This window comes from Xenopus laevis, chromosome 6S, assembly GCF_017654675.1.
Source record: "Xenopus laevis strain J_2021 chromosome 6S, Xenopus_laevis_v10.1, whole genome shotgun sequence".
In the NCBI taxonomy this organism is placed as follows: domain Eukaryota; kingdom Metazoa; phylum Chordata; class Amphibia; order Anura; family Pipidae; genus Xenopus; species Xenopus laevis.
Genome location: NC_054382.1, coordinates 8,201,375 through 8,220,813, shown reverse-complemented (window position 1 = coordinate 8,220,813; position 19,439 = coordinate 8,201,375). Strand labels below are relative to the sequence as shown.

Sequence of the window (19,439 nt, the reverse complement as noted above, 5' to 3'; positions counted from 1 at the left end):
ACCCTGTAGGATATGAAGGACTTATGAGCAGCTTGATGTCAGATTCATTGCTGACTGAGCAAGGCTGAAACCGCAGATTCTGCCAAAACTCTATAAGGGAAAAGCCTTTCAACTGTTCCAGTGCCGCATGTTCAGGCAAACACAACTACTAGCTTCAGGTTTCCCACTGACTTATCTGTAACCCAGAAACAAAGGCGCTCGGCTACAGCGTTGAATTGAGGTTACCCAGCATTAGTCCCACAAGGTTTTGCGGTTATTGCGGAGGTAAATCTCGCGTCTTGGCTCCCTAATCCGATTACAGCTTTGTTCCCTTCCAAAAAACACAGGGAATTGGGAAGTCGCAATGTTCTGGATGGATGGTGAGCGAATTTTCTTCTTTTCTCCCTCAGGACCCCGGTCCGACCCCTCCGTCTCCGATGGTTGGGCTGAAGCCGCTGCAGTTGCTGGAGATAAAGGCTCGCGGCCGGTTCGGCTGCGTCTGGAAAGCCCGCCTGCTGAATGAATATGTCGCTGTGAAAATCTTCCCCGTCCAGGTAGGACTCCGAACCCTTGACTTGTTACTCTTGGGAAGGAAAATTTCCTGAAACCTGCAAGGGGATCATTTATTTATTTACCCCAGGGGCAAACGCTAGAGCGTCACAGAATGTAGGTGACACAATTTTAAGTTTTCCCTCTGGCAAGGCATTTGGCTACTGGTCGTGGCAATCGGTACAGCGGCTCTATACCCTAATACTTAATTAAAAACGACTCCAGTTTAATCCGGCTTTTTTAATCCGACTAATCTCACCGAACTGCCTTCCTGCCCGAAGTCGCCCTTGGTTTCTCGTGATGCAACTTTGGAAACTGTGCTCCGAGTGCCATCCCGCCAACGATTTCGGGGAGATTAGTCGCCCGGAAGAAGAGATTTGTCGCCAGGCGTCTAATCTCCCCGAATCTGACCGTGTGTCTCTGCCCTTAAATTGGCTTCCGTCATTTGTTTGGTTTTTTTTTTCTCCTTCACTAATTGATTTTTTAAATCAATCTAAAAACAGCAATTTATCATGTGCAACTGCTCCCCAATGGCTACTTAATGCAAATTGAAAAGATTGAATATGTCCGGGATAAAATCCCTGCCGAGCCATCGGAACACGTGTAGCTGTAAGTACTTTAGCGGCTGAGTGCGGTTAGATCTCCCAGCTCAGGAGTCGGCAGCTGATTGACCCGTGTGTGGGGCCCTCCGTCGGGCTTCCCCGAATGATTTCAGGCTGAGAGTCGACCAGATGTAGATGGGGCATGGGTAAATATCCCGTCGGATCATGGATCGCATCTGTTCATTGATGTGCTCCCGCGATCCCTAGGGCCCACGATCGGATCAGCGCGATATCGGTCACCTCAAGGCGGGCATATTAACAAGAGATCCGCTGGTTTGGCAAAACCGCCAAATGAGTGGATCTCTGTGTATGGCCACCTTTACACTGCCGGCGGCTACTACAGATTATTGCCATAGAAATGAATGTCTTCAAAAACTGTGTTTTTAAAAAAAATTTTTGCTTTTAAGGATAAGCAGTCGTGGCAGTGTGAGAAAGAGATCTTCAACACGCCGGGCATGAAACATGAAAACCTTTTGGAGTTCATCGCCGCCGAGAAGAGGGGGAGTAACCTGGAGATGGAGCTGTGGCTCATCACTGCATTTCATGATAAGGCAGGTCTTCTACTGGGGCTTGGCTTCCTAAATTACCCCCTATGTCCATTATTCCTCTTATAGAGCTTCTTTCTGTTCTGTGTAATACAGGGTTCTCTGACGGATTACCTTAAAGGAAACCTGGTAAACTGGAATGAACTGTGTCACATAACCGAAACAATGGCTCGTGGGCTTTCCTACTTACACGAAGATGTGCCCCGGTGTAAAGGGGAAGGGCACAAACCTGCAATCGCTCACAGGTAAGTCTCCCCCAAATACTGCACTCTGAGTATCATTTTTATTACAAGGGATAATGTACCCCCTGCTTTAAATGATTAGGATATTAGAAGTCACTGAGGGGTTGTTCTGTGACCATATAAAGGCACAAGGTTGCAGGCTGAGTTATACAGGGAACTCTGAGTATCACTCATGTATTATAAGGGATAATGTACCCGCTACTGTAAATAAGGATATTAGAAGTCACTGAGGGGTTGTTCTGTGACCATATAAAGGCACAAGGCTGCAGGCTGAGTTATACAGGGAACTCTGAGTATCACTCATGTATTATAAGGGATAATGTACCCCCTACTGTAAATGATAAGGATATTAGAAGTCATTGAGGGGTTCTTTGACCATATAAAGGCACAAGGCTGCAGGCTGAGTTATACAGGGAACTCTGAGTATCCACTCATGTATTATAAGGGATAATGTACCCCCTACTGTAAATGATAAGGATATTAGAAGTCATTGAGGGGTTCTTTGACTGTAGAAAGGCACAAGGCTGCAGGCTGAGTTATAGAGGGGAAATGAATGTTTATTCAGGGAGTTTATGGTTCTGGTTAATGACTGACTGGACAATTTGCCTGTATCCATGACATTTATGTGTTTTAGTTACATTCCTACCCAGTATTCTCACATGTGCCGTCTGTTAGGGCCATTCTATGGGAATCTTCTGGACAGTTCACCGCAGGACTGGCTGCTATTTTATATTCCATCTTTCCTATTATCCTCTGGAAAAAAAAACCCCATTGTTGTTGCTTCCTGCAGTGATCACCTAGGGCAGGAGAAGTGGGACTCAAGCTGGGGGAAGAGATTTTCTCTGGGTAATGGTCTCTCTGATAAGGAATTTGTGTGACAGCTCAGGCCCTTCATTCATTTCTTAGCCTTGGTTGGAGTCGTTATAATAACCCATAAAAACATTTACCAGCCCAAATTTATCACTCTTGATTTCCACAGCATCACTATTTTCTTCTCCGTAAAAATAATTAAAATAAAATGTGTGTGTGTTATACAGTTGGGTCCATAAATCTTTGGACAGAGACAACTTTTTTTCTAATTTTGTTTCTGTACATTCCCACAATGAATCTTAAATAAAACAACCCTGGTGCAGTTGAACTGCAGACTTTCAGCTTTAATTCAGTGGGTTGAACAAAAAGATTGCATAAAAATGTGACTAAAACCTTTTTTTTTTAACACAATCACTTCATTTCAGGGGCTCAAAAGTAATTGGACAAGTTAAACAACTGAAAATAAAATGTTCATTTCGAATACTTGGTTGAAAAGCCTTTGCTGACAATGACAGGCTGAAGTGTTGAACTCATGGACATCACCAGATTCTGGGTTTGCGCCTGTTTTATGCTCTGCCAGGCCTTTACTGCAGCCGCTTTCACTTGCTGGTTGTTTGTGGCATTTCTGTCCCACGTTTAGTCTTCAACAAGTGAAATTCAGCTCAATTGGGTTCAGATCAGGTGACTGACTTGGCCAATCAACAATATTCCACTTCTTTGCTTTAATAAACTCCTGGGTTGCTTTGGCTTTATGTTTTGGGTCATTATGAAACACCTTCCAATCAATGTGAGTGCATTTAGCTGGATTTGAGCAGACAGTGTCTCTGAAGAGCTCACAATTCATTCTTGTGCTTCTGTCCCGTGTCACATCATGGATAAACACTAGTGTCCCGTCATGAGCTGCTCCACGACTTCTCCATACTTTTTTCTTGCCATCATTCTGGTAAAGGTTGATCTTGGTTTATCTGTCTCCAAAGAATATTTTTCCAGAACTGTGCCGGCTTTTTTAGATGTTTTTTTTAGCAAAGTCCAATGTAGCCTTTCTATTCTTGATACGTATGAGTGGCTTGTACCTTGCAGTGCCCCCTCTGTATTTACTTTCATGCAGTCTTCTCTTTATGGTAGACTTGGATATGGAGACTCTACCTCCTGGAAAGTGTTATTCACTTGTTTGGCTGTTGTGAAGGGCTTTCTCTTAACCATGGAAATGATTCTGGGATCATCCACCACTGTTGTCTTCCGTGGACGTCCAGGTCTTTTTGCTTTGCTCAGTTCACCAGTGATTTCTTTCTTTCTCAGGATGTACCAAACTGTAGATTTTGCCACTCCGAATATTGTAGCAATTTCTCGGATGGGTTTTTTTCTGTTTTTGCATCTTAAAGGGATACTGTCATGTGAAAAAAAATTTTTTCAAAATGAATCAGTTAATAGTGCTGCTCCAGCAGAATTCTTCACTGAAATCCATTTCTCAAAAGAGCAAACAGATTTTTTTTTTTTATATTCAATTTTGAAATCTGACATGGGGCTAGACATATTGTCAATTTCCCAACTGCCCCAAGTCATGTGACTTGTGCTCTGATAAACTTCAGTCACTCTTTACTGCTGTACTGCAAGTTGGAGTGATATCACCTCCCCCCCAGTTGCCAAACAAAAGAACAATGGGAAGCTAACCAGATAACAGCTCACTAACACAAGATAACAGCTGCCTGGTAGATCTAAGAACAACACTCAATAGTAAAAATCCATGTCCCACTGAGACACATTCAGTTACATTGAGAAGGAAAAACAGCAGCCTGCCAGAAAGCATTTCTCTCCTAAAGTGCAGGCACAAGTCACATGACCAGGGGCAGCTGGGAAATTGACAAAATGTCTAGCCCCATGTCAGATTTCAAAATTGAATGTAAAAAAAAAATCAGTTTGCTCTTTTGAGAAATGATTTCAGTGCATAATTCTGCTGGAGCAGCACTATTAACTGATTCATTTTGAAAAAATTGAATTTTTTTTTCCCATGACAGTATCCCTTTAAGGATGGCTTGTTTCACCTACATGGAGAGCTCCTTTGACCGCATGTTGTCTATTAAACATACAAGAGCCCCCCCTTCCAATCAACTCCAGGGCTTTTATCTGCTTCATTGATAGACATAACGAAGGAATTGCCCACACCTGCCCATGAAATAGCCTTATCCAATTACTTTTGAGCCCCTGAAATGAAGTGATTGTGTTAAAAAAAAAAAAAAAAAAGGCTTTAGTTCGTCACATTTTTATGCAATCTTTTTGTTCAACCCACTGAATTAAAGCTGAAAGTCTGCAGTTCAACTGCATCCGAGTTGTTTCATTTACAATTCATTGTGGTCATGTACAGAACCAAAATTAGAAAAAAGTTGTCTGTCTAAAGATTTATGGGCCTAACTATAAATGAGGAGGCCAAGATTGCTCTGAACGGGTAAACGTATCCACAGAAGTAGTGCCCCCTCTAGGTCTAGGTTTTATTTAAAAAAAAAATTTAATTTATTGGGGTACAAAATTTTTTTTTTTTTAAATGTCCCCTTTACACTACTGCTGCTCTTCAGAACCCCACTTAGAATAGGCCCCTGCATGTTTCCCCTGCATGTACCCCCAATATTTCCACACTACAGTATGTGGATTAGATTATCATTCAAATTATTTTTGAGGCCCCCAAAATGTCTAGACCTGTTTTGGCAATATTTATTGAAATTGTATAATAATTCGGGCCTCGTGGGACCCCTATACCTCCAGGGCCCCTCTGCAGCCGCAGGGTCTGCTTCCTCTGTAGTTCCGCCTTTGATATGGACATGATTGCATGTTTGCCACACAAGCTGCCCTGCTGTTGTACAATAACCAAGTCCATAATCCTCCATGCCACCGACCTGCCCCCAGTCCCGTCCATGTTGTGGTAGGTCCTGTTCTTTTAAATTCTGAAATTCGGAACAATGACAGCTAAATAAAGACAGGTGGGAGGCATCTCCAAGTGGCAAATGCAGGAAAGCCCTTCTATTCTTGTACAGTTGATTACAGGCATGGGATCCATTATCTGGAAACCCCTCATCCAGAAAGCTCCGAATTACAAGAAGGCCATCTCCTATAGACTCCATTTTATCCAAATAATCCAAAAAATTTTTTCAATTAAATTGCACCGAGTCGACTATTTTGGATTCAGCCAAACCCCCCCGAAGCCTTTGCGAACAATTCGGCTGAATCTGAATCCTAATTTGCATATGCAAATTAGGGGTGGGAAGGGGAAAACATTTTACTTTCTTGTTTTGTGACAAAACGTCACGCGATTTCCCTCCCCGCCCCTAATTTACATATGCAAATTAGGATTCAGTTCGTCCGTGCATAAGGATTCGGCCTAATCTGAATTCTGGTGAATCCCGAACCGAATCCTGGATTCGGTGCATCCCTATTAAATTCCTTTTTCTCTGTAATAATAAGACAGTAGCTTGTACTTGATCCCAACTAAGATCAAATTAATCCTTATTGTTGGAAACATCCGATTGGGGTTATTTAATGTTAAATGATTTTCTAGTAGACTTGAGGTATGAAGATCCAAATTACAGAAGGATCTATTATCTGGAAAGCCCCAGCTCTCGAGCATTCTTGTTAACAGGTCCCATCACTGTATATGGAAATAAATGGAAGACAACCCGATCTATCCCCCAACCCCCACCGTCTTTTTTCTGACAATATAAATTAGTCAAGCGAGATCTGTCAGAGCCATTTTCCTTTCTGATTATCGTCAGAGTTTCTATTTCATCTGCGCCTTTCAGCTTTGATCAGTTTGAATGATTCCTTCATATACAGTCAATGTGTAAGGCCATAGATGCTTATTGTCCGAGCACTGCACATAAATACAGTTGAACATTTGCTAATCAAATTAGTGCTTTTCAATGGGATGTCTACCTCAAAAGAAATTGCTTCTTTATATGTTAAAACAGTGTTACGTTATTGTATTATACAGTATATGCAGCTTATATGTTAAAGGCTGGTAGGGTTGTTTGGGATCTCTGTACAGACTATGAGCAAACTTAGGGGACTGTTCCTGCTGAATTGTGCTTAGTACAGAGGAATACCTATGCTGTCATAGTTTTATGGGATCTCTCTGTACAGACTATGAGCAAATTTAGGGGGCTGTTCCTGCTGAATTGTGCTTAGTACAGGGAATACCTATGCTGCCACAGTTTTATGGGATCTTTCTATACAGACTATGAGCAAACTTAGGGGCTGTTCCTGCTGAATTGTGCTTAGTACAGGGAATACCTATGCTGCCATAGTTTTATGGGATCTCTCTGTACAGACTGAGCGAATTTAGGGGACTGTTCCTGCTGAATTGTGCTTAGTACAGGGGAATACCTATGCTGCCATAGTTTTATGGGATCTCTCTGTACAGACTATGAGCAAACTTAGGGGACTGTTCCTGCTGAATTGTGCTTAGTACAGGGGAATACCTATGCTGCCATAGTTTTATGGGATCTCTCTGTACAGACTATGAGCAAACTTAGGGTCTGTTCCTGCTGAATTGTGCTTAGTACAGGGGAATACCTTTTATGACCAGGACTTCTATTAAAGAAGTTAATTTCACATGTACAGAACAGCAAACAACATGCCAGGTCAGACTGATCATTAGGCATTTTTTATTGTCAATGTATGTTTTTAGGTGGGTTTGAAAAAAGCGCCATCTATTGACTTAATCAATTATTTCATCTTATAAATCCCCACAGTTTGTATTTGGGTGCTACTGGGGACATAAAGCTTTCAATAATATTCCTTTGTGTCAGGCCTGTTGGATATATGGGATCAGTGCCCTTAATGCTGTGTGATTTGTACTCTATTTAAATTAGATATTTCCTCTCCTTATCAATGAACTGTCCTGATGGGAATCTGTGCTGTTGCCTGGCAACCAGTGTTCTCCATGGGTTGGGGGGGGGAAGAAGGATAAGGAGGAACAGGCAACTGATTAGGTTCCTCTTATATGATTTGCTCAAATAATAAACTTGGGCGTTTGCTTAAATACAGGAATATAAATTTTAATAAAGAATAGTGGCTAATGTTATACTTTATACTATTATACATCCGTCCCTGCCCTAGTAGAGCTTACAATCTAGGGTCTTTATCACATTCTCACATACTTTCAATATTCCTGTTCAATTTTGGAATGTGGGTGGAAATGGGGAGTACATGCAGATTGTTGCAGATCATGTCCCGGCTGGAATTGAACCTAGGACCCCACCATAGCAAGGGACCTGGGTTCAATTCTAGCCAGGGCACTCCTCGCCTTTAAAATGGCGCTGCCCCTCGCATTGTGGCCACAAGGAGGAAAAATAAGTTTAAAAAGGGCATGAGGGGTGTGTGGCTGAACTTGTGACTGGGGTGACACCCCAATCCGACCTTGCATTTATCCAGGTAGGAAAACGTTTCTGTATGTTAATTGAAAACCTTTAATCATTCTTTTCTTTTATTATGTAATCTGACAAACTTTATTGTGAGCTATTGCTATTGTCTATTCAAAATACCAATAAACATAATTGGAAAAAGAAAACCTTTTTTTTTTGCCTCTCTCCATTTTAGAGATTTTAAAAGTAAGAATGTATTGATAAGAAACGACCTGACGGCGATATTAGCAGACTTCGGGCTGGCCGTACGATTTGAGCCTGGAAAACCTCCCGGAGATACACACGGGCAGGTAATCACTTGTGCAGCGATAAATCTGTAATAAATCTGCTAAATACCTTATGTACAAGAGTTGTGTTGTCTTTACACATTCCTTTCATTTCCACCACAACTGTGCTGCTTGTGCCACACGGATAGAGTTCTTGCCTGAAACAGAAAAAAAGGCACAGTTTCTGGTTAGATTGTCGGCTTTCTGCCCAGTAATATCAAAAAGCAAAATAATTTCAGTAGATACCCAGTTCTGCCCTACATACATTAATGTTAGAGAAGCACTGAATCCACTATTTTAGGATTCTGCAAAATCCTGAATCCTTCACAAAAGATTTGGCCGAGCACCAAATGGAATCCAAATCCTAATTTGCATATGCAAATTCAGGGTGGGACTGACCTTACAATAAAAAAACAATTTGCGGCGTTCTCATACACGGCGCTGCGCATGCCCGAAAGGCACTGCACCACAAATTGTTTTTTATTGTAGGGTCAGGAGATTGCCGCGCAGCACCGTTTGCGCATGAGCACGGCGCAGCAGTGGGGCCAGAGGGTCCGACTCTGTGCAAATTACGTAAATGAGCGGGGAAAGAGAACCGTGCGCACAGAAAATGTTTCTACTTCCTTAATGTGTGACGGAAAAAAAGCGCATTCATTTTAGGATTTGGATTCAGTTCAGCCAAATACCTGAATTCGGCCAAATCCGAATCCTGCTGAAAAAAGACTGAATCTGACTGGGTCTATGTAGGGTAGGGTAGGGTTTTTTTTTTAAATAAGGGGTTTACTTTTCCTTTAAAGGACAATTCTCTTTCATTAGCAAAATAAATCATTTGTTCAAACTTTCATAACCTGCCAAATTTTGTAAAATGGACATGGTAATTAGGGAGTGGCAGTGTCGGACTGGCCCGGCGGGGTACCGGGAAAAAACTCGTCCGGGCCAGACCCCCCTCTCCCGATAAGTTCTACAATTTTTTTTTTTCGGCTCCGGTTTGCGCATGCGCAGGGTGACCTTCGCACAGGCGCGCAGAGCACATGTCACAGTAGAGTGGAGGGGCGGCGCATGCGTGCAGATCGCGTTTTCACAGTAAGGAGGCAGGGGGGGAAGCAGTGAAGGAGGTGTTGGGGGCCCTGGACAGCAGTCCCGGTGGGCCCCAGGGCCCCCAGTCCGACCCTGGGGAGTGGCCATAAAATGGGCGCGGCCAAAAAATTTCGCACGGCACAGGTTTTTGTCCCTCGTTTCATTATATACATTACATCCATTTTGGATGTTTAATTATAGTTTCATAAAGAAAGCAGTAGTTGTGAATGATAATAAGCCAGGTCCAATGGTTATACTTTAATACATGTTCTTTCTCTAGGTTGGCACCAGGAGGTATATGGCTCCTGAGGTTCTAGAGGGAGCAATTAACTTTCAGCGAGATTCCTTTCTCAGGATAGATATGTATGCCATGGGGCTGGTGCTCTGGGAAATAGTATCCCGATGTACAGCAGCAGATGGTGAGTCTTTGCTTCCCCCTTGTGGTGATTATTCTAAACGTTCAACTAATAATAATAACTGTTCCCCTATGTGAGCTGCTTTTCGGGTACAGTGAATTGTGTACTTGTATTTAATATAAATAAAAGAGAGCAGAATTGGGTAAGGGGGTTAATTATTATTTATTGTTAAATCTTGATTAAAAACAAATTTCCTGGAAATATTTGCTATACTTTATAACCATAAAAGGTCTAGTAACCCATAGCGACAAGTTAATGTTTGGGGGGTTTTTTTCATGCTGGGACAGTCTCAAAGTTGGGCAATACCACGACTGGCTGGTATTTGGTCAATAACTTCTGAAGGCCGAATACTCTTTAGGGTAACTTGCAGTAGGACCTCTTCAGATTATGGTGGGAGTAGACATTTGGAAGAGGTGCATCTTGCTTGTCGCTGCATTAGACTGACTTTGATCCGTCCTTGTCTACAGGGCCAGTCGACGAGTACCTGCTCCCTTTCGAGGAAGAAATTGGGCAACATCCTTCCCTGGAGGATCTGCAGGAAGTTGTGGTTCACAAGAAAATGCGCCCTGTATTCAAAGACCACTGGCTGAAGCACCCCGTAAGGCCCATTGTGTATAGTAGACTGTTTATTAGTTCTTTGGAATGTATTGTGAATCAGTAAGACAACACTGGTTTTATTGTAGAAGAATCCAAAGTCACTGTAGCACACTGAACCGTTTTAGTGAATGCAAAAAGGTGATTTTATTGTCTCATTGTAGACTTCAAAACACGGCAACGTTTCGGGCCACACAGGGCCCTTTATCAAGCCTCAATAATGATAATAATTGGACAGATGGATATGTGGTGGCCATATGTGTAAACATCTACTTGGCTGTTGGCCATTGCCAATCTTTGGAAGACTTCATCTAATGGGATTTTCCCTGTCCAGTAGATATCTGGCCAGGAATATTGGTCATGCAGCCTGTCATATTGACCTCATTTACAAGCCAATAAGTTTACATTACATTTGTCTTTATTGCTACTCCCCTACTTTCACAAATTTAAAAAGGCCCATAGTATATAACCATTGTATTTGCAGGCACCTGTACACAACCATAATGACTTGTATAAGTGCATTTATGTGACCCAGCTTTTTATGAAACAATTTCTGACACATCCAACGTTCTACCTGAACAGGGTCTGGCCCAACTGTGCGTCACCATTGAAGAATGCTGGGACCACGACGCAGAGGCACGACTTTCCGCGGGCTGCGTAGAGGAGCGTATTTCCCAAATCCGTAAATCCGTGAACGGCACTACCTCGGACTGCCTTGTATCCATTGTTACATCTGTCACCAATGTGGACTTGCCACCCAAAGAGTCCAGTATCTGAGGTCTCTTTGGTCTTTCCAGACTCAGTGAATTTTTTTTTAAAAAAAACTCAAGAATGCAGCTGCTATTTTATCTTGACTTTTTAATATTATTATTTTTTTTTTTCTTGGATTTTACTTGGATTGGATCAATTTTACCAGCACGTCATTTCGATAGTATTAAAAAAAAACCACACAGAACAGACATCTCAGCGAGCATTCAGGTGCCGACTTATGAATGCCGATAGGAGCAGGTACTTCACAACCTCAACAAACTCATTTCTAGAGAATGTTCTCCTGGTTTCCTTTATCTCAGAAGAGCAGAGGAAAACCCTTAAGTCAAGCAAATGCTGCAGAACTTTGTAGTACGCTGAAGACTGTTACATTAGATACACCTTCCGCAAACAAGGATTTTATCCCGACAACCATAATCACCCTCTTGGTTTAGACAGTGTGCTCCAAAAAAACACACAAAAAAAATCAGTTTTTTTTTTTTTAACGGATCTAACGGGTGTCTTTGTAACACGCAGAGGAATTTGGAAGAGAATGTTCTCATTTGCGAGAACTTAAATGTTCAGGAGGTTCTAGGTGTGGGCAGGGTAGATTTGGGGGAGGGGGTTGCACTTTGCAGAATCTGTCGAAAACCATTAATTGCTATGGAGCAACTTCTCAGGTAAATATTCTAAAGGGGAAGGATGCTTTTATATTCCATTGCTGCGAGACAGCGGTACAGAGAAAGGAGTCTTTGATGCTTTTTGGCTATTGTAACACAAAAATAGACTCAGTGTGAAAAATCTTAGTGCACCAAAGGCAGTTTTTATGCAAACACCAGTTTATAATATATATATTTGCTGCCTATGACAGTACCAGAATTTCTGGATCATAATATATAGTAATATTTCTGCTGAGCAGAATGAACCATCATGCTCTTGTGGCACATGGTCCAAATTTACCATGGCCTAAGCCAGAGGTTTCCAAGCTATGGAGCGGGCGACCTAGGGAGGTCCAATATAGGATGAGGGCTTATTTTCTAGACACCCCTGGAAGCCTAAGGGTGGCCATGGACGTAGAGATCCGCTCTTTTGACGATGTCGCCAAATGAGCAGATCTCTCCGACCGGAGAGATCTGGCTGACTTTCGGGCATATATCGATCAGGGAAGCCCGTCGAATGGCCCCACACACGGGCCAATAAACTGCCAACTCGGCCTGTCGCAAGCTTTTATCGGCCCGTGTATGGGGGCCTTTACGGTTAGGCAAAAGTTTGGTTTTGTCCTAGATTTCATGTTTTTGTTACATCTGAAACCAGGTTATCGGGGCTCTTACCAAACATCAGACCACTTGGCTTGAAAATCTCTGGCTGAGGCAAAAAGATTCCATTTCGTCATTGGTGTAAGGCTCTCTTTCTCTGTATTCTAAGTTTAAATCTAGCTTAGTGCATATTCAGAGAACCCACAAGATCTGCCATAATCTTGCTCAAGTCCGTGAATTTTCTTGTTGCTGCTGATTATCGAACACTTGGATACATTTTATTTTTTTTTGTTCATCTGCAAAAACAAGCAATGTTGTCAAACTACAAAAGCGTTCAGATTTATGTGGCTTCCGAGGCCGCTCTCTTTCTCTGCTGGATCAACCACTGACTTGGGCGGTAGATGTTGATCAAGCAAAGGCTGGTGGCCAATGTTCAGAGCTGGTTTTAGGGTAGGGCAGAAAGGGCATTTGCCTTGGACCCCACAGTAAACTGTTAAAATAACAAAGGAGATACCATGTTGTTTTCTGGTTATTGTATATATGTATAGAATAAACATCCGGCATGTCTTACCTGCTGCTTTCCAGCTACTGTTTGGTTTAACAATAGGATGGTTGCAGGTTATACATCCTGGAATTAATTATGGGGTTCCAGCCTCAGTCTCTGCTCACCTCTAACTCCGGCTCTGCCGACTGATAAAAGAAAGAGAGAAAAAAAAAAAATAGGAAAAAAAAAAAAATCACAATACAAATCTCATGACTATAGACCACCTCAAACCACAAATACCTCAGAATTTTATACTTGTATAAGTTTTATTATATATTTTTAGTTGTGTTGTCTCGTAGTAAGTATATTTTATTGTAAATTGGCTTTTCTGACGAGGGAGTTTTAAGAAAAACTGAAAACGTTAAAAAAAATCTTTTAGGAAGTGCTACCTTTTTGTTTTTATAAAAGCACCACTGTAAATAATTGTACACATTTGTAGATGAATTGTCTAAATAATATTGCTGGGTATCATTCACATGTTTGTGCTGTTTCCTCTGTTGCATTATTATTCTTGGTTGTTGTTTTTTTTACGATCCATGTTTCAAAAGACGGTAAGCCTTTAAAAATAGGAAGCCCCCCTGCTCATTGTTCTGGCGTTGATTTATGAGTCAATCAAACTCATACATTCAAGACAGAATTCTGAATCAGAACGTTTTTAAGGGCCTTGGCCGACTGATCGACTCTACTGTAGGTCCTGGTGACCCTTAAAGGATAAGTAAACCTTAAAAATAGGTGAATGTAAAATTGATGAGTGGACTATTCTAAGCACTTTTGCAATTTACATTCATTATTTATTTATTTTTAATTCCAAGATATTAAAGGATACATGTACTGTTAATATGAATGAATTTTGTTACAACAGCGCCACCTGCTGGTCAGTTTCCCACCAGTCTGACCACCAAGTAGTCAAGGAAGAAGTTGTCAGGAGAAAGAAAGAGGCTGCTCTGATGTTCTTCTGCTTAGGAACGATTTGAGAACGGTTTTCCCAAAAATGTGGTTTTCAAGATTTTCAAGATTTTTTGGTATTTTCCACCCGAAAACTCCGATTTTGTTCGCTGTTTTCCCCGAAACCTGCTGGATTTGATGATCCTGACTTTTTCCATCCTCTGGGTTTAATAAATTCAGAAAAATTTGTGATTTTTTTTTTTTTTTTTGAAAGTCCGATTTTATTCTAAAAACTCACTAATTTTTCGTTATTTTTGCATTTGGAGTTTAGTAAATAACCCCCTTAGGGTTCAAGGTTAGGGTTCATTCAGATTTGGCCTAAATCAATACATCCCTAAAATATATTCATTGTTTTCCCCACTCAAGCGTCTGTGCATTTAAATGTGCATCTCCCAGTGGCTCTAATCATCAAGTGCTAATGAAAATTTAAAGAGGCTTCCCCTAAATTCTTTAATGGAATCGTCACCATCCCACTTTACTCATCATAGTGAACCAATTTAGAAAAATAAATCAAGAAGCAACAGTTTCCCTTTGATGTAGGTAATTTTGATGGCAATATGCTGACACTAGTGATGGGTGAATTTGTCCAGTTTCGCTTTGCCGAAAAATTCACGAATTTCCAGTGAATGGGTGAAAAATTAGCGAAACGCGAATTTTGACGCCAATTTGGACGCCGACATTAAAGTCTATGGGCGTCCGAATAATGTTGACGCGTGGCGGTTTTGATGCAAGCGACTTTTCCGACATGCATCCAAAATGTTTTTGACGCTGGTGAATGTTCTCTGCAGTTTTTTTTTTTAAATTTTCGGCGAAAGGAAACAGGACAAATTCGCCCATCGCTATTCACTAACACTTTTCTCTGATAAGCTTTAACACAAAATCAGTCCTCGGCAAAAATCCTAATAGCCCAAGTTCTAAGGAATGTCGCTCCTGGGTATTGGCCGTGTGAACAGGAACCAGTCAGCAGATGAGTTTATTTTGTTTGTCTCTAGCAAGAAAATTCATGAAACGACTATTTTCATCGATAAGTACAATGCAATAAATACATTTTATTTACATACCATGAGTAAAGGCTGACTGTAACAGCTGAAGGATTTACATTCATGTTATCTCTATTCTACCAGTTTAGAAAATATATCCCCAAGATGTATTCACCGGATCAACGATGGTTGTATCTTTGTTTGATTTTGGCAGCCGTCCTTTGACGTATTCATCGTCATCAGAAGCCTGCCAATAGTAATCAGCAACAAGAAACCAGCTCAACCTCATACTTGCCAACGTATACCTCCTAACATTAATTTGGCAATAATAATCTGCCCTCGTCCCTAACGAATCCAACCAACCGCATCTATAATTCATATCCTTTATAATAGAGGTGACCCTTATTGATGAAGCTCTTTCCCTGATTAGAATCCACCTCTAGTTATAAAGACATGTGATTTTAGGCAGAATTGACTATTTTATGTTACTGTGGATGAATTCTTTTATATGAATTACCTACATTTAGTTTAAAGCTATGAAGCCCTGGTATTTCTGAGTAGTAGATATAGGTACAGGTATGGGACCTTTTATCTAGAAGGCTTAGGACCTGGGGCTTTCTGAATAAGGGATCTTTCTGTAATTTGGATCTTCATACTTTAAAGGGATACTGTCATGGGAAAAAATATATAATTTTTTTTTAAACACATCAGTTAATAGTGCTGCTCCAGCAGAATTCTGCACTGAAATCCATTTCTCAAAAGAGCAAACAGATTTTTTTATATTTAATTTTGAAATCTGACATGGGGCTAGACATATTGTCAGTTTCCCAGCTGCCCCCAGTCATGTGACTTGTGCTCTGATAAACTTCAATCACTCTTTACTGCTGTACTGCAAGTTGGAGTGATATCACCCCCCTCCCTTTTGCCCCCCCCAGCAGCCTAACAACAGAACAATGGGAAGGAAACCAGATAACAGCTCCCTAACACAAGATAACATCTGCCTGGTAGATCTAAGAACAACACTCAATAGTAAAATCCAGGTCCCACTGAGACACATTCAGTTACATTGAGTAGGGGAAACAACAGCTGCCAGAAAGCAGTTCCACCCTAAAGTGCTGGCTCTTTCTGAAATCACATGACCAGGCAAAATGACCTGAGATGCACCTACACACCAATATTACAACTAAACAAATACACTTGCTGGTTCAGGAATGAAATTTTATATTGTAGAGTGAATTATTTGCAGTGTAAACTGTGTAATTTAGAAATAAAAACTACATCATAAAAATCACGACAGAATCCCATCATTTAAATGGGAAATAAACCCAATAGGCTGGTTTTGCTTCCAATAAGGGTTAATTATATCTTAGTTGGGATCAAGTACGAGCTACTGTTTTATTATTACACAGAAAAAGGAAATCATTTTAGAAAATTTGGATTATTTGGATAACATTTAGTTTTTTATGGGACTTTTGGCTGGAAAAAACGGGAAGTGAAAGTATTCAATTTCCACTTTTTCCTGAAAAAGTTGTAGGGGTAAGTGTCTATTTTGATTGTATTAAATTAATACTTTATTTTTGAGGCAATAACATGTAGCATTTGTAATTTCAAAATCAATGTACATGTAGCTTAACAAATATATTACCCAGGAAATAAATGTAATGGAAAACTGTTGGGAAAGTCATGTTTTTCAAAATATTTTCTACAGATTTGCCACTTTTCAACAACATATGTATAGATTTATACCCCGGGCTGATTTGAAAGATCTCAACAATATCCCCCTATGCTCTACAAAATATCAGGCAGCCACTCTACTATTGGGGTCTAAGGGTACTATCAGCATGGAGTTTTTATAAACCTTCATACCCCAGTGCATTTCATTTGATTAACTGGCTTTTAATGAAATTGACCCTCTCTTGTATGTTAGTGTGATAGGGAACTTGGATTATGTATTGCACAGGTATGGGATCTGTTATCCAGAAACCCGTTATCCTGATAGTTCCAAATTACAGAAAGGCAGTCTCCCATAGACTCTGTTTTAATCAAATAATTCACGTTTTTTAATTTTTCCTTTTTCTCTGTAATAATAAAACAGTAGCTTGTACTTGATCCCAACTAAAATATTATTAATCCTTATTGGAAGAAAAACTAGCAATTATTTAATGTAGACTTACCGTTATCCGGAAAGCCCCAGGTACCGAGCATTCTGGATAACAGGTCCAATACCTGTACCTGCATTATACCAGAAACCCATAGCAACCAGTTAGTTGCTTTCAATATTCCAACTGCACTAGAGCAGTAGAAGTTTATAAACGAAAACCTGACCGGGGCAGATTTATCAAGGGTCGAATTGAAAAATCTGAATTTCGTGTAATTCAACAAGGGAATAGTCCAAATTCGGTTAGAATTTAAAAAAAAAAATGTGAATTTTGAAATTTATCAAACCTACTCAATTAATGTTTTAGCCTATGGGGTACCACCGACAACCAATTTGGAGTCATCTGGTGGACTTTTGAAAAAAAAAAAAAATTTTTTTTTGGTGAGAAAAACCTCAAATCGACTTTGATTCGAATTTGGAGCTTGATCATATTCACCCGTTTTTAAAAAATTTGATTTTTTTTTTTTTTTACTACATTTTGATTGGTAGTTTTCTTTTCGAGTTCATAGAAACTCCCATAAACTCGAAATTTGACGCCTTGATAAATCTGCCCCAATTATAGAATCCCTGCAATTGGTTTGTTTTACAAATGAAATACGGAAAACCAGAACCTTTAAATCTCTCAACCCTAATCAAATACAAACAATTCTAATAGCTGCATTTTAAAGTTTTTGACCTATTCAGGGAGGACATTTCACATGGGGATCATTCATCTTCTCTGTTAAAACATAGATGTCGCTGATTCTCAGTCGAAAAAGCTCCATGGTTTCTCCCACGTAGAAGAGTGCTGCAAAATAAAAAAAATTGATAGTTTCTGAATCGTTGTAAAATTCTCTGTTACAAATAGAGCTCGGTTTTTAGCAGTAATTGTCCTTTAAAATGTGAACATCTATTGTGATATCAGTTGCTCAGCTTTTAAGGAAAAGTTAGTCCTTTATATCATTGGCACCAAGGATTGGCAACCAGTTGCTCTCCAGTTGTTGCCTACAACATTCCCGTGATCCAGAGGAGGGCAACAGCGAGCCCAACCGTAATCTACACCAACTGTCCCAAGCTTTGGTGATAAAACAAATAGGCAGTGCATTTCTGGTTCTATAAAGTGTTCCCACCAATTGGAGCAGCTAGCAATAATAACGGCTCACTGTGTAGATTTCCAATATTTAATAAGCAATAGACAAATACTAAGGTTTTTTTCTCCCCAATATGCACTTGTAAAACTTTGCAGCCATTGCCTGATGAAATGATATGTGATGTATGTGCACTACCAGGGGATGTTTATAGGGGACTAATATGCTTAAAACTAAGGAAAATCCAAATTTTTGTGAGATTGTTAAATGAGTTGATCTTTAAGCTGAGTGATACTGAGCTGATCCAAGCAGGTACATATGCAGACAATTTGCTGATGCCATCCTCACCCGATAGTAATATCAAGTTTGCAAGGTTGATATCTATTTCGGTTGGGCAGGCCCACTAACAGAAAGACACCTTTAGGATGATCACAGGACTAGACCAACCTACATCCAATCAGAGCATTAGAATGATCACATGGCTAGACCAACCTGCATCCAATCAGAACATTAGAATGATCACAGGACTAGACCAACCTATATCCAATCAGAGCATTAGAATGATCACATGGCTAGACCAACCTATATCCAATCAGAACATTAGAATGATCACAGGACTAGACCAACCTGTATCCAATCAGAACATTAGAATGATCACATGGCTAGACCAACCTTTATCCAATCAGAACATTAGAATGATCACAGGGCTAGACCAACCTGTATCCAATCAGAACATTAGAGTGATCACAGAGCTAGACCAACCTGTATCCAATCAGAACATTAGAATGATCACAGGGCTAGAGCAACCTGTATCCAATCAGAACATTAGAATGATCACAGGGCTAGACCAACCTGTATCCAATCAGAACATTAGAATGATCACATGGCTAGACCAACCTGTATCCAATCAGATCATTAGAATGATCACAGGGCTAGACCAACCTGTATCCAATCAGAACATTAGAATGATCACAGGGCTAGACCAACCTGTATCCAATCAGAACATTAGAATGATCACAGGGCTAGACCAACCTGTATCCAATCAGAACATTAGAATGATCACAGGGCTAGACCAACCTGTATCCAATCAGAACATTAGAATGATCACAGGGCTAGACCAACCTGTATCCAATCAGAGCATTAGAATGATCACAGGACTAGACCAACCTGTATCCAATCAGAGCTTTAGATATGTTTGGCCATCTACAGCTGGAGTAGAGCAAGTCATGTGTCCTTTTGTCGCATACATAA

The 19,439-nt window shown here is 40.5% G+C and overlaps 1 protein-coding gene across 1 annotated transcript in view; it reads left to right on the top strand.

Moving 5' to 3' along the window:
- Nucleotides 1–13,214, top strand: part of acvr2b.S (activin A receptor type 2B S homeolog) — a 92,927-nt gene extending 79,713 nt beyond the window's left edge. Inside the window, 7 exon segments of the mRNA NM_001088010.1 lie at nucleotides 390–533; nucleotides 1,538–1,681; nucleotides 1,772–1,920; nucleotides 8,314–8,428; nucleotides 9,762–9,900; nucleotides 10,365–10,495; nucleotides 11,074–13,214. Of these exon segments, the coding sequence (NP_001081479.1) occupies nucleotides 390–533; nucleotides 1,538–1,681; nucleotides 1,772–1,920; nucleotides 8,314–8,428; nucleotides 9,762–9,900; nucleotides 10,365–10,495; nucleotides 11,074–11,268 (1,017 nt within the window). The 3' untranslated portion in view covers nucleotides 11,269–13,214.
- Nucleotides 13,215–19,439: the final 6,225 nt, after the last annotated feature.